The sequence below is a fragment of the Odontesthes bonariensis genome, chromosome 19 (genome assembly GCF_027942865.1).
Source record: "Odontesthes bonariensis isolate fOdoBon6 chromosome 19, fOdoBon6.hap1, whole genome shotgun sequence".
Lineage (NCBI taxonomy): Eukaryota > Metazoa > Chordata > Actinopteri > Atheriniformes > Atherinopsidae > Odontesthes > Odontesthes bonariensis.
Genome location: NC_134524.1, coordinates 12344214 through 12360704, shown reverse-complemented (window position 1 = coordinate 12360704; position 16491 = coordinate 12344214). Strand labels below are relative to the sequence as shown.

Sequence of the window (16491 nt, the reverse complement as noted above, 5' to 3'; positions counted from 1 at the left end):
TACGTAGGCGTTTATTTATATGCAGAGTGCGATGGCAAAGTGTGAACTCAAGCGGTCACTGGAGATTGATTTTTAGGTTAGGATGTGAATGAATTCAGATGTACCCAAATCAAGCAATCAGATTCTTTTGGCTGAATGAATTTCATGAAATGGGGAAGGGGAAGAAAAAAAAGGATTATTTTGTAGACTGTGGTGATTATTACCTGTTTTGCATTAATAGTCTCTCTCTCAATTGGCATCTAAAGTAATCACCTTTCCTGCAGTACTGCAAAATATGCTTAATTCCAATGGGTGTTAATTGGCAATCAAGTATGGATAGAGACATGGCAGCTCAGTCTCACAAGTTCCTGGGACCGACTGAAGGATTCGAGTGTTTAATAAGAGAAGCAGCCACCCATGACTCAAGCCCTCCTTTAGTGGTAGAGGCTTGACTCTGTATTCCGCTGACAAGCTCTCTATCTCAGTCCTAATACTCCTTTTTTTTCTACTTCTTCTTCCAAGTCTCTCTCACTTTCACTTACATTTTGTCCTTTAAGTGCTCTCCATGCCCCCTCCCCCATCCATCCCTGCCATTATATCCCTTTATTTGCTGTTCCTCTGTTCCTTCCCTCCACAGTCTTGGCCGCCCCTCCTCTCCTCTCGAACACCTTCACAGCTTTTATCTGTTGTCTGGGGAGCTTCTTTTCTTTTAGGATAGATTACCATTCTTCTCTCCATATCGTCATAAGCCAGCGTGATTCTACAATCAGATCCGCCATTAAAAATGGCCGAGGGAGTGTGCTAAATCGATGGACACATACCGTAGATACAATATTGATTTCATTAATTTGCGATTTGATTCGCTCCATCAGTTGTAATGGAAAAAAAAAAAAAGTTACAATAATTAACGGTAAGAGTGCCAGCGCTTGCTTGGGCTTTGTGGCAGTGTCAGAGCACAAGGCAATCCATCATATTTCCATTTGAGCTGCTGTCTGAATAATTATTTGATATGAGCTCTGAGTTTCTTGGTGAGGGAATAAAATTGCGTTGAACGATGAGGGAGGTAAGCAGTAGTGAAATGAGGTGAAACAATACGAAAGGAAATTGATGCAAATTGCATTTGGAAAAAAGAAGTATGTTATTCATAAAATCTAATAGAATATGCTTGTATTTACCCTTTTAAGGCATAATGGAGTTTTATGAGCATCAATATACACTCATTTTCTAAACTGCCAGAGGATTCTTTCTGCTTTGCACCAGCGCCAGTTTGTACATGTTCCCCCATGCACTTTACAAATTCGTACGGCTACCTTCCGGCAGAAGTGATGTGCTGACCCTTTATGATGACTCATAAACATGACTGTGCTCCAGGGTCTGACATCTGTCTCTGCCCCACCCTCTCACCTTGACTTTCCATGGTTCAGTGGAAAGATGCATGTCTATTCTCACAGTGGCTTATTAAAACCTCTCTCCCTCACTTGTTCCGTCTTTCTCTCAGTGTAACTTTCACTTTAACAGCTCCTCCCAAAGGTCGAGCTGATAAGAGGTCAACGCAACTGTGTCTCCCTCCTACACGTCCACTGTTCTTTCCTAGCAGTAATGAAGCACTTAGATCCCCTTGGTGGCCCCTCGAGCTCTCCGACCTGTCACACAAGACAGCGCTCTCAAACCTGCGTCGCCATGCTCTGCCTCTGTTGTTGCAGGAGTTTTTTTTCTTTCTTATTCTCACTTGTTTGTATGGCTGTGGTTACCTTCCTTGTCCTTCTCCCTAACACAGAGCATCTTCTTTTCATAATTAGCTGTACCTCACTGTGTAGTTTCCATGGCAATTGAACTGATTTGGTCCGAGCGAGTGGTCAAAAAGATGAGGTGGTGTATAATTACTTGCTCTTTCAAGGAGCTGCTTTTGTTCCATCCACTTCCCAGAACTGACACTTGAATGTATACAGCAGATGAGGTGGAGGGGAAGTGGGAGACAGAAAGGCAGAGACAAAAAGAGAGTGGAAGAACAAAGGAAGAAAACCTGCTGGCAGTCTGCTGCAATACATAAGCCACTAGTTCCCCCCACTGTTTGTAGCTAATAAGGACAATGTAAAATCCCGTCTCACGCAGTGGGATCCAGCTCAGCCCTGTCAGATATTGCTCCCACTTTCGATGCTAAGCCATCATGTAAACATGCAATCAATTCTCAGATTTGTACAGAAAAGTGTAATCTGGATCTCACGCTTCATAGAAAGTCCTCAGGTAATTTGTCATGTTTTCATTTTTTCGCCAACTCATGTGTCTGGGTTCGAATTAATTTTGGAAATTGTAACACATCTAACAGGTTCAGGAGGCCCTGTTGGAATAGTGGAGTAGATTGTTTTGGCAACTTTTACTCAGCACCTGCTGCTCGTCTCTATTCTTACTTGCTGGCAGGTGAATCCATGAAATTGATGCTCTACACCTGGCTATCACTCATAATACGGCTTAGGTGTAATGTGGGGTGATTACAGGGTCCGTTCTGGAGCGGTCACACCTAAAGCAAGCACCACCTGTGTGACCAGTGCGGGACTTCATGGCTGTTATTTGAACATTGTGTTTCAGCAGGGTGGCTCAGTGTTGTAATGTCATACAACATTGGCCTAACCGGAGGGGGGATTTTCTTTGGAGGTCCACTTTACTCTTCCAGAGACAAGAACAGTCATATAAAAATAAATCATTTGAAATGTTATTTGTAACAATAAAAAGTTCAAATGTTTTACTGACGATAATACAGTAACCTTTTTTTTTTTTTTTTTAATATTTTTTTGGGGCTTTTTATGCCTTTAATGGGTAGATAGTTGGAGAGAGACAGGAAGCAGGGGGCAGAGAGATGGGGAAGACATGCAGCAAAGGGCCGTCCGGTGCGGGACTCGAACCGGGCCCAGCTGCAGCGAGGACTGTAGCCTCTGTACATGGGGTGCCTGCTTAACCCAGTACGCCACCGACCGCCCCATACAGTAACCTTTTAACATTGTATAACTGCAATGTAGCAAGAATCCTCCTGCAATCTATAAAACAATCATCAAAATGTTGCATTTGTCTGTCTTTTAAGTTGAGGTAAACTTTATAAACTTGCTTCATAAAGCAAGCTATGGCAAATTCTTAGTTATTTCCCCCACTAACATAAATGAGGCAACGCCCTGATTCATGGCCCTCCATCTTTATTTCCTTCATGTTCATTGCTATGAATGTGAATGTGTCCAGCTTATCGCAGCACAGTCATTGATGAGAACGACAAGAACATCCATCAACTAACATGATCTCTCCTTTGATATGAGAGCCCCTGATTTTTGGCTCACACTAATGCTGTGGTTGGCTTGACATGATTAAACCATAGGAGTGTAACCTCAGTCAATCAGTCAGTCTGGCTGATAGTGTTTAAATCAAAAATCTGTTACAGTTCGCATGACTGCAACTCCAGCTCTGACAGAGGCAGCAGTCGTGGATTAAACTAGTAACGCTAGCGGGCCAATATGTTTGCCTTGAAACTGTTGGACACCACAAATACCGTATTTTTTCAGCTTTTGATCCCCACAAATATCGAAACACACAATGGGCCCTTTTGTGGTACCAGTGGGCCTTAAGCAGACACTCAGAAGTGCATGATAGAGCTGCTGCTTTTTTTTCCATTTGTTTTATAATTGATAACAAAGACGAATCTTTGATTTAGTTGCTCATGCTCAATAATCAGGCATCATCAGCCTTCTACCTTATAAACACTCAGTCAGATCTCTCAGGCTTGGATAATCTTGCAGCCACTTCTAAGCCTCTTGAGGAGTAGATCACCCCATTTGATGTTATCAGTAAATCTACTGAGCAGATTGTATGGAAGTTCATTGCTTTTTGCTCTTGAGCCTTCCAGTCAGTGTTCATTGGATCAAGCGTGGGAGTCAGCTCTGTGACAGCAGACACATCACTAAACCACACCCTCTTGACTCCCCGCTGAAATGCCAGTGAGCATTAGCCTGCTTGTTCAGATACCTTTTTTCTTTTGTTCCCTTCTTCCCACCTGAGTGACCTGCTACACTTCCTTTCATGTGTGAAGGGGGACTCTAATGCCAACTCATCTCCCAGTGACAGCTGACCACTCTCCAGCCCACGCGGCACGCTTTTATGATTGGGACTTTCTGTCTCATCTCTCACGCACCAGATACAAGGTGGTGCTGTGATCTGAATTTGCGGCAGTGATCTTGTATTCAAGAACTTTTTGGAGAAACTTCTTGCTATTTGTGTTTTCCCTTTCAAGTCATGTCCTGCCAATTAAAAGTAGCTTAATTTCCTGTAAATGCTTCAGTTGCAGTGACACTGTCACACTGTCATAGTTTACTGGGACACTTGATTAGAACTTAGCTGTCTGCGTTTATGTTAATGAGGAAAATGTTCATCTGTTTGACCTCATCAATCAATCATCATCATCATCATCATCATCATCATCATCCTAGTTGTTGTGGTTAGCATGAGCATCTTGGCTGACTGCCAGATTTAAGAAGGGGAAGCACAGTGTTTTAGAGGTGTGCATTTCTCTCTTATAGGACAGCTGGATATGTATCTAATTACTTGAGGTATGATATGATTCACAGATTATGTATTTTCAAGCAGAACAACTCAGTTTTACTGAACAAGATTTGATTAAGTTTGAAGCATTCTCATACAGTTCTTAGCTTTTCTTTAGTGTAAATATTATTTTTGGTTCTTTGTGATACGTAAATATGATAAAGATGATTAAATATGATAATTCTTGTTTTGACCCAGTTCTTAATTTTGCGTTTTTAACCACAGCTCTCATGTATGCATCAGGTCAGTAAAGCTATCACTCTCAGACACACTGTAAAGTTGTAAATATTTATTTTTATAATAGGTAGTAGATGCGGCTGCGACCTGTAAACTTCCTGAGTTGGGGTTAAGTTGTGGTTGGAAAAAGTCTTATTTCAGAATCATACCTTTATCTTTTTTGGTGGTGTTGATTTTTTTTTTTTTTTTCTGTTGCTCGCTGTATTACCATCCATTATTAACCATGATGTCTTAGCAGGTGAGTATTCGGGTCCATTGAGCTACCACTGTATTTGAGCCTTGTCTCTCGTCTTCACATAAAATCCAATAGCTCCAAAGACATTAGTTTTGATGGTGCAGTCCAAACCATGTTAGCATCGGTCAAAGTGTTTCACTTTGCCCTGCTAGGATTGACTGTGGGCGAAGTTCTGAGCAGGCGTGTTGGCTGATAATCATTTTGAAAAGCGTGCAGGCGCCGTTCACTTGGTGCACTGCCAGTGTGCGTCGGTGTTGTAATTGTGCACACCCAGTCTGACATGTATTCTGAAGCTGTCGTGGAAATCTCGCATTGCATCAAAACCCTTCTCAACCGATCAAATGTAGAATCAGTCCATTGACAGGTTTATGGCACATTCCATTCATTCAGGGCTCAGCCTTTCAATCTAATTCCTATCTTTGCAGTTAAAATCGTGTTCTAATTCACATTGATTCTTCTATACACCTAACTTTTTTTTCTTTTTGGAAATGTCATGTTAGTGCAATCCCCTATAAGGTTGTTTCCACATTTTACAACAACATAATAAAAGAAATAGCTAACCTTATAGCTATACTTTAGTAATGTCTGTACAAAGAGGAGGATAAAAGTGCAGTTGTATAGAATAGAAATGATATTCATTACAGGTGGGATTAACAGTCCTCATAGAGGGGAAGGGGGAAACAAAATATTTCCCCAGTAGAGAAGCAATACTGTTGCATGGTTAAGCAGTGATTACAAAAGTGGATAAATGGCTGGGATAAAGGGGTGAATCTGGACATGTGGAAACTGTTTTCCCACACTAATGGCTAAATAAGTTGCTGTAATCTGTCAGCCTCTGGTTTTCTTACAGCGGGTGTATTATTCGCTAGTATACATCCAGGTCCTCCCTGCTTTTTCTTGGATAGATAAAAATAATGAACAAATGTCGCACAAACTATAGAAATCTCCATAAATTTTACTATTAATATAACACATGCACAGCTTTTGTCTTGGTAATTCCTCCACCAGCCACACACACAAACGCACCCAGGCATTAATGTCTGAAAGACTTGTTGCGGTGCCAACTTTTGAGGATACAGCGCTAATTAGGGATCGGTCTCCTCAGGGGTTCACTCCTTTTAATGATCACCCTACAAAGCAGAGCTCCTCTTTATCATTTTCCTGTATTTTATTTCCCTTTATCTTTTGTGTTTTTTGGTCAGTGGTGTTCCATTATCCAACCATACACCACACGGAACACTTGTTCTTACTGCCCCTCTCCCATATTTCTTTCCCTCCCTCTGTTCTTTTCCATAATCTTGAAGATCAAGAAATATTTTAGGAGGTGCAGTTAGGTTATTTCTACTCCAGTTGCTGCCATGTTCCACTAAAATGTATTTAATTGTGTTTTTCCTGGATTCCACTTGCCTTCCCTCTCTCGTTTGGTCCATCCCAAGAGGATAGCAGGCTGGGTGAGCGCCAAGCCCTTGCACCTGTCCCTCATAGACAGGGAACGCACCTACAAACCCACAGACAGAAGAATAAGCATGCATGCAGACAGCATCCCACATTGTTAAGGTTATAAGATAGCATAGCTGCTTCCATGCAGGGGGGAGCAAGAAAGCGATGGAGACAGAAAGGAGACACGATAGGGATGAGATTGAATAAGTAGCATAAGGGAGCACAAAGAGAGCAGACAAGTGGTTGAAAGAAAAAGAGGGCTGTTGAGAAATGGAACCTGTAATGATGGTAGGGGAGACTCGTGAGTGCCAACTGAGGGAAATGATGGGGCAAAAAAAAGAGAGAGGGAACGAAGAGGGAATTCAGAGAAAGAGAGATGGTAGCCCGTCAAATCCTCCCCCATCCTTAGGCACATGCTATTCCAAGCCCTGTAATCTGTGTCATTAATTAAAAAGTTGATGGGATGGAGTTAAGGGGGTTTCACTCTGCAACTCCTTCGTTGAGACGGAGAGAAGGAAAAAAAAAACGGTATGTGTGTGGGGGGTGGGGTATGGCAAAAAATATTGCTGCCATTTTGCCATGAATCTCTATTAGTGGCTAATGATACCATTCTGATACCTCTCAACCATTAGTGTGAAATTGGGAAGCATTAATTATTCAAATGAAAATCCATACAGCTGCCGCTCACATGACAGGCTCGGCTCTCACAATGGCTAAAGGTCTCTCCTGTTAGCTGCTAGGCATGTGTTTTCAAAAGGAAAAAGACCACAGTAAACATGCAGTGTAAATTATGCTGTGGCGATCAAATCAAGGAATCTTATTGGGAATCCTATTTTTATGCCGCACATGTATGTTGCCTGTTCAGGCAGTTGAATTTCCTATGACAGCAGATCAGTTAAGTGATCTGCAGAATCAGCCATGATGCCTTTTCCAGTGTTTGGCAGGGTGCACCAAACAGCAGCCAAGGTGCTACTAGCCTCATGCACACAGTTCAGTGAGTAATTGTTTTGCCCAGACTCGATGCCAGTATTTGGCCAAGAATGTATTCAGCTGAAATTGTCCTGATAAAACAATTACCTCAGCAGCTGTGTCTTTAAATGCTGCAAATGTATACTGGCTCAGAAAAGATTCTCATAATGAGCTTTCTATTTATGGCCATATGATGGTCCTTGATCAGCGTGGGCAGCGGTTTGCTATTGTTGCACGGATTCTTAGGTTTGGAAGGTGAATGAGAGGCACTGATGTGTTAAAGCAAAGTGACTGGCAAATCTCAAACAGAATTTTGTCAAAGCTGCCTTTCCTCTCTCGAGTTGGCATTGGCAGCTGAGAAAAGCTGATTGAAGCTGGTCATCTCATTTCCTCTGGCAAAATGGAGCTAACAGTTGTGTTGTTTGACTGGTGTCCCCATTGAAAAAGCAGAGTCAAAACTTTTCTTACGTCACATTGCAGTTCCAATGAGTAATCTTACAGTTTGGTGGAATTACTTGCATGATAATGATTTTATGATGAAGAATGTTCTTCTCCTTCTCTGCCTTAAACATCTCACTGGCCATAATTTGTTTGTTTTCACTGACCACTCGATGCTCGCAAAATATTCACAAAATGATATAACACTGTTTGGTGTTTTAAAGTAGATTTTACTTAATTATGTGTATTAGTTAATGATCTGATAATCATTTATTATCATTACACAACTGTTTCTTCATTATATGTACTGTATTTATAGTGTCTATACCCTATTATTTCAACTTAAGTTAATAATTAGTTTTTTTTTATCATTTTGAAAACCTCTATTCTGTCAAAGGAAGGCACCAGCATTTGATTTATGAAATGGTGTCCTGAAATATCAGCGGAAGGCTTTTATCAGTTAGCCTTAAGTGCAAGTGTACATACAAAGGAGGAGGTTTATTGAATAAAGTTTGTGAATGTGATTCTCAAGGGCCTACTTTGTCTGATGGAAGGAGATGAAACCCTTCCACCGACACAAGAACAGCTCTGAAATGGCTCTGATTTTGAATGGGCGATTATGTGCATATTTTTCTAAAAGTTTCCTATCCGTCCAAGAGGGGGCACAGGGAGAGACGAGGAGAAGGGAGGAAAAGAAGGAAGAGATAAGAGAGCTAGGTGCTTTTTAGTGACTCAGCGACAGCCGTGACCAAAATCGTATTAAGGTCACAATGAAGGTGGTGGGGTGTAGTAAAGAAGCTTTTCAAATGAATCAATTCTCCGTCCCTGCTTTTCCTGCCGCTCCTCTTGTATTTGCAGCAGAGTCACAGGTATATTTCAGTCAGTGGTGAAGCATGAGTAGACACGACACGAACAAATTACTTTGAGTGTACTGACGGGTGACCTTGTTGCATCCCCCGGCATCTTCCGGTCAGGCGAAAGCGCCACATGCTGGACTATAGCCCAGGGAGTGGTGTATTTCCTTGTCAGGGATTTCATCCACATCCTTTACTCCCTTCTCACACCATCTCCCCCGGTGATTGCGTCGTATACCACTTCTCACATCCCCACCACTAATGCCTTTTTTTATAGATCATTACCCTGCTCTCCCCTCACCACTGTTAGCAATCGCTCAATCAGAAACGTCGGCCTCCCTGTGGTCCCTGTTATTTGGCCGCGGCTTGGAAGGCGAGCAGGCTTCGATCAGGCACGCGATGCTGTTTACTTTGATTTGATGCATGGGGTCCACATGCAGCTCTGTGTTGTTGGTAAATCTGAGTTGCCAGTAATGGTGATTCATATGTAGCCCTGAGCAACTGTTGCTCATGCTTGGTATGGACTTATTGGGTTTCAGCAACAGCTCGAGCGTTTACCGTTAATGAGGTGCCGCGCTGTACCAGCATACAAGTTTATGATCTGACAAACAGACAACTTGTTGAAAGCCTCTCCCCCTTATTTTTCCCTCTCTTCGCTCGCCTGTCACAACTCTGCCTCATTCTCTCTTTTTCATTGGCTCACTGCCTCGCATTAATATTGTTCTCCTCTAATAACTTTCTCATCTTTCAAACTTTACCCTGCCTGCCCCTACCCACTGACCTCCATACTGCACTCTGTTGCACTCTTTATTTGGAGGAGAGGACTCTTGTAAGCCCTGGTAACAGAGGTTAATCCTCTCTTATTAGAAGGCGGATTACTGGAGGGAGAGGGACGGGAGCAGGCACGCTGGGTGGATGCTAACCCCAACCTCAAATGGGGGAGAATGACAAAATGCCATGACTGACCTAAGAGCCTTGTCTAAAGAGGAGGTGATATATAGAGGATTGGGATTTAATAGCCTCTGTAGTTTGTCAGCAGGCGGTCAGTGTATTTGTTGGGCAGTAGAATCAAAGCAGGATTCACATTTGGCTTACATTTACAGCTACATTCACATACACACATGAACAAACACGAGTTTACTTGACTTTAATCACGCTGCATATTTTACTATTAAAACTTCCCTTATCAATCTATGACATATATCCATTTGAAAGGGATTTCTTGCAGTGAATTGCCCTCATCATTCTGCAGTTCTTCTGAGCACTACTAGGTGTTTTAGCTTTTTGTAGGCCATTGCTTTGCGTCGTATGGTACACAGCTTTTGTTGTTTTTGTTCTCACATGAGTAGTAGAAAGTTGGATACTAATTCCGTAGCTAATTGGAGTGTTGAGCAACCGAACAGATGTTTCCCCTGAAAAGAAGCAGGAGAAAGACACAAGATTTGATGCAGGAATTTTAAATGAATTTTGGAATTGTAGTTGAATTTGAAAAAAATAAATGAATAAAAAGAGAAAAGACATATTGGAGGCCTGTTTCTGTTAACAGGTTTTGAGCTGAGTACTGTCATCAGAAAGTGGATGCGTAGGCTACATTACGAATGGGTCTTCCAGAGTAGTAGTCACTAACTGGAAACAACACCCCAAGGAAGAGGACATAATTTCCATTCAGTATATTTAGTGACATTTTACAACAAAAGTAATATCAGAGCACTTTCCTGTGAAATTGAATTAATTCAAAGGATATGCATGAGAAATTAGATGCATGGAAATGCTACTAGTGGGTACCAGGCATAAATTTGTCAGTGGTATGACCAATGTTAATATTGCTGTGTTAATGTTGGATGTATAAATGGTAAATATTTGAGAATATGTTTATATTTCAACTCCAGTTCAAAGAAAATCAATTGATACAGATTGAAATATCAATCTCAGTTCGAATTTACCAAGGACATTATCCATTAAGGTATGTCAATAGTTGCGCTGGTGATTTTGTAATTACAGCCACCACTCAGCGTGACCTGGAATTGAGGTCGACTCTGGGGTGAGTTTCTTCATGGAGAACTTCTGTTCTCCTTGTTGCACTTTAACCCCAGAGGCTCACCTGTAAGCTGTCACACATCTGGATGTTTCTATGGCGTTATCACAGGTTTTGTACCACCTTATACATTCCTATCCCACAGTGACCACGCTGGAAAAGAAAAGAAAAAAAAAAGCAATTTTAAATAGTTTAAGACTCGATTAACCTGTCTCTTTTGCAGCAGACTCACAAGTGACGCCGTATGTTTTCTTTTCCTGAAGCTTATGATTAAAATGTTAAATGTGTCTCTTCCACTAACCCCACGCTCCTCTTGTCTTTGTGTGACTGTGAAATAAAGACGGTTCTCAAATCATTAATCTGTTCTCTATTTTTTTTTCTTTCTTTCTCTCCCCCTCATGCCTAAAAATAGAAGTGGAACAAAAAGGTAACTAAAAGCCAACAACTCCTCCTCTTTCACCTCCATTTTCATTTGCATCTGTGCTTTTTGCATTTTCCGGTGATGGGTTGCTGCGGCAGGTCTCTGGCATATTTTAGGTCCATGTTCATTGTATGGTTCATTGGCGTGGTTCAACATGTAATTCATGGGGAAAATTAAATTGTTCAAGCAGTCTAAAAGCAGTTTTTAAAAAAAATATTATTATTTCTCTTGTACATGCAGCAGCATGCAAAACACTGAATAATTCAGCGGACTCCCCTTCATTTCTTGTTCATTACCAGCATTTGAGACACAAGTTTTGACATTGTACATATAGTAACATATGATAATGCCTGAGGGTAAAAAACCATTGTAATCCTGCTCTGTGCTGATATTCCCAAACACAGGGCTGTTTTTATTTCCTGCAATAACTGAAAATGATTTCAGCTGTGCTTTATCAGCTGCATAATATTAAAGCAGAAAGCTATACAGGTTGATCAATAGCTTGTCCAATAAGCTGTCAGCATTTTTCAAATAGCTCTAACATGATGATGGCTACAACCTTCAGGGACTCACAAGTCAATACTGGAGATAGATCATTGCAGTTGCATTCTTACACTATCAGCATTGTATGACGCTGGAATACATATGCTAACTCTTCACTTGTGCCACAGAGACTTTCTGCTTTCAGTGTTATCGTGTTTTGAGCTTTAGATTTAAAGTTTGTTGTCAGAAATGAAACAAGAAGCTAGATTAAAGTTAAAGATGAAAAATGGAATCGCAAGACAAAATTTAAGAGTGGAGTGCGTCAGTGGCTTTGCAATACATTTTGCATTCCTTGGTACTCACTAATTAATGACAAATCAGTGGCAATGAGATGAAAGAGGAGATTTGATCAAAATGATTGTGCTGCTGTGGTAACGGTTTGTGAGATTCCCCATGAAAGCCATGATTGGATAACTTCTCTCATTTCCTTCTTTCACTCCTCCATCTCTGTGTTCACATCCTTAAAACGCACATTTTCACAGAGTCCATAGAGCCCAGTGTGCTGTCAGTACGAAGCTTACCGACTCTGACCTTGTGCGCTCGCAGACCTTGTTTTTTTCAAACAGAGAAACCGCACTTATAGCATTTAGCAGTGCAAACCCTGAGATGTGTGCCGAGGCTCTGAGGCACCGGAACGCATTTCAACACATTTTCACCTGCTTGAAGAAAACATGTTTAATCTGGGGAGATTACAGTCGAAAGAAGCCTCTGTTTTTGCTGTGTCTTTACCTCCTTTCCGTCGGAGCAGCCTCCGACTCTCAACATATCTGCTGCTGGAACCTGTCAACATTCTGTCAGGCTGCTGCCCCATTACAGTGAAAAGACGGAAAGGAAATCTACCTCAATTCTTCATTGCTTCCTTCATTCCTGAATTTTCTTTTGTGATGACGAATTGTCTTTTGTTTTTTTTGGTATTTTCTTTAAGCCTTCCACTATTACTTTTATGATCAATGTAATTCTGAATTCAGATTTCATCTTTTTAGAAGGAGAGAAAATTATAATTGCCTTATTCCTCAATAATCAATGGCTGAAACCGAAATTGACTTCTGCAAATGGTGCCTACTATTGACCTGCTCCAGCTGTATTGCCTTTGCTGAGCTTTATCAGATTTGACAATCCAGTTCACATGTAATTAGTTTATTGTGTGTGGTGCTGTAAATCATACCACAGATTAAAAATGTCATGTAGATGAAATGATGGAAAGGCAATCGTTACGTAGATGTAATCTCGGTATTTTTTCTTTCGATTTGTTTTCTTTCTCCTAAAGGGGCTGTCTTGGCCAATAATTGCGACACAGCCATTTATCAAAATTTGGGGATCTGTGTGTTTAATGCTATTCATTTCGAACTCCCACTGCAATGTTTGGATGAAACTTTTGTTGTTTTTTTTTATTTTTTATTCCTGTCTGTTTTTATTCATGTCTCAGCAGAGGCTTTAATGAGCAGGACAAACGTTAATGTGTGTGTTTATGTGCATGTGGGCAAGATAGTGGCTGTGCATGTGGTTCCTAAAGTGTCTCTACACTACGTTTAGTCTCCCTACAACCATTAAGTCAGTTAGTTCAGTGACACTGTAGATTATGTTTTCAGCTTTCCACAAACATAAGCCACAGAGTGTTTTGCTTGTTTTTTGTACTGTTAAATTACAATTTACATGCTTTGAAGAAGATAATCCGATAGTTGTTGGATTGATCTAATAAAGTCTGTCACTAAACGTTTCTTATACTTATCTTCTCTGCTCTTAATTTGAGCCTGATTATCTCAACAGTAATGAAGAAGTCAAGAGTTGGCATCCCATCCATAATCATGAAAAATGAGTTGCGGATTGAAATTTGAGTGAAATTTTTGAGTGACATTATTTTTGTGTTTCTTTATTTCACTAATTTAAGTACCTGCCAATGTAACTCTGTAATTGTCTTTCCCCATTTTTGGCTCCTCAGTATTCCTGTGTCCAGGGCTTCTGCGCAGGGTGTACCAGAGTGAGCACCTCTTTGAATCAGACCACCAGTCTGGAGCCTGGTGCAAGGACCCTCTCCAGGCTTCTGATAAGATCTACTACATGCCTTGGACCCCCTACCGCACGGACACCTTGACTGAATACTCCTCCAAAGAAGACTTCATAGCTGGAAGGCCAACAACAACCTACAAGCTCCCACATCGTGTGGACGGAACAGGCTTTGTGGTGTACGATGGCGCTCTCTTCTTCAACAAGGAGCGCACGCGCAACATTGTCAAGTTTGACCTGCGAACTCGTATCAAGAGCGGCGAGGCTATTATAGCTAATGCCAACTACCATGACACATCCCCATATCGCTGGGGAGGAAAATCTGACATTGACTTGGCTGTAGATGAAAACGGACTTTGGGTGATTTATGCCACTGAGCAAAACAACGGACGGATTGTCATCAGCCAGCTCAATCCTTACACGCTGCGTGTCGAGGGGACCTGGGACACGGCTTACGACAAGCGCTCAGCATCCAACGCCTTCATGATTTGTGGGATCCTTTACGTGGTGAAGTCGGTGTACGAGGATGATGACAATGAAGCAACAGGAAACAAGATAGATTACATTTACAACACAGAGCTAAGTAAAGATGGGTTTCTGGACATCCCTTTCCCCAACTCCTATCAGTACATTGCTGCTGTGGATTATAATCCCAGGGACAATCTGCTGTATGTTTGGAACAATTACCACGTTGTCAAGTACTCTCTGGACTTCGGAGCGTTGGACAACAGACTCGGTAAGACATACTTTTTTATTCCTTCACTTAGTGTTCATAAACACAGTATGTACATAAAATGTTCCAAAATGGAAGCATTGCACATAAAGGTTGCACAAACTTCACATTTCTGATTAGTTAGATCCACTAACTTGTTTTACAGCAGCTGTCCTTACCAAATGTTCGTACCTTTTTCTTGTTTGCATAACGATTAGTGGTTTTACTTCAAATGACTAATTCGATTTACCGCCAGTCGCTTTTAGGCTCTGTGAACAGCATTCTCAGCATGTTGTTTGTTCCTAACAACAACTTTGTTGTGTGGGATGTGCAGAACAATCTGACGTGGCAGGTGCTTACACTTTACTGTAAGTCTTCTTATGCACTTACAGAAACATTAATTGGATAGAGAATTGCTAAACCATAGCAATCTGACAATATGAGGGCTGATGACAGGTGGATGCAGGGAATGTTGTTTATTGTGCTACTTCTGCATTTCAAAAATGGGAGTAAAGCAGAGTTATACACTGACAGATATTGTTTCTAGATTAGTATAAAAGGTTGCCAGAAAGAAGTGTTGTCAGTTAATTCATTTCCAGAAAGTAAGAATAGTAAGATAGTAAGAATAACATTTCTCAGACAAACAAGCTTTGTGTCTCTTCCAGTTTGTCAAATGGGACATATTCTGTGTATTAATAGGCTCCAGTCCAAACACTGATCTTTCCCTAACCTTTAACCACCCCAGATCGTTAATACATTTTCTAAACTGGCTTCATCCAGTTGAGGGTTGCAAGGAACTGGATGCCATTACTTGCGATTACATCAGAGGCTGACATACAGCCATGCACCAATTAACCATACGTACATGCTTTATGAATGCGTGAGGATCATCCCCAGATCACCAGAAAACCCCCGCAGGCATATGAAAGACATGCAAAATCAAGAGAGAAAAGCCCATTCAAGATTCAAACTAGAACATTTTCTTTGCTGGGAGATGACAGTGGCAACAGTCAAGTGAAAGTTGAAAAACTCCTAAGAGACTGAAACTTTTATGCCCAATGTGACACAAGGTGAACAAATATCAAGATGACAGTTGTTGACATCGAGTATCTTTGTTTTCAAGAAAAGTTTAACAACGCTTTACTCTTTTCACCATTTGTAGGATTCATGTGTTTATCATTGCTCATGTTACAATGGTGGACAGGATTTTTCAGGCATCAAAACGAAGGCTAAATAATCCTAAATTTCCATGATCGTGACCATTTGGGTCCGTAATACTGTGATGTTGTGTTTCAGCCACATCTGACATTTTTTACTTCAGCTGTTGAGAAGTACTGCCAACCGAAAAATTCCCAAGACTCTTTTGAAATGTCTCATTTCTCCAATCCATTGTTCATTTTGTGAATTGGTGCTTGCTGCAAAGCATGCAACAGGAAAATAGAACCTGTTTTAACACACCAAGACAATCCTTTGTGCTATCTCATCAACAGCTCCAGTCAAAAAATGTCACAAGTTATTTGACTGTGAAATTCGTACTCTGCTTTCTCCTCTGGAGCTTTTTCTACCCTCCGCTTGCCAGGTGAATATATTTTCCTTCGCTGACTGCTAAATCTTTTTTGTACAGAGTCCCACTCCAACACAGCCCATAATATATTCACTTGTTCAGCAACCATGCTTATAGTGTTTGGTTTTGAAGATACACGGCTACATATAAGATAATTTGTTGTAGTTAAGGCGAGTGAAATGGTGTTATGTACTTTCTGTATTGAATAATCCTTCACTTTCTAACAGTGATACACAATGGTCCCACAATGTCCCAATGAAAAATGTTTGGGTGCTCAGAATAGGCTGCTCTCCAAAAAACCTGCTGCATGAATATAGATAGTAAAATTTTGCATTAAGCGGATGGATGGAGTCAGAGCACAAATATAAATGCCAGATAAACAGATTGATAAAGAATAAAAGCATGATTGAATGGACCCTGAATCATAAACCATATACAGTAGTTTGATCAACTTCCAGACCAATTCAGAGTGAAGCAAGTGT

General features: G+C 41.0%; 1 protein-coding gene across 9 annotated transcripts in view; it reads left to right on the top strand.

Moving 5' to 3' along the window:
* The window catches only part of LOC142369539 (adhesion G protein-coupled receptor L3), a 215222-nt gene that overhangs the window by 116244 nt on the left and 82487 nt on the right, over positions 1–16491 (top strand). For all 9 annotated transcript variants that reach the window (XM_075451891.1, XM_075451888.1, XM_075451890.1 and 6 more), the window contains one exon: positions 13669–14469. In XM_075451891.1, coding sequence (XP_075308006.1) covers positions 13669–14469 — 801 coding nt within the window. The remainder of the gene's footprint in view (positions 1–13668; positions 14470–16491) is intronic.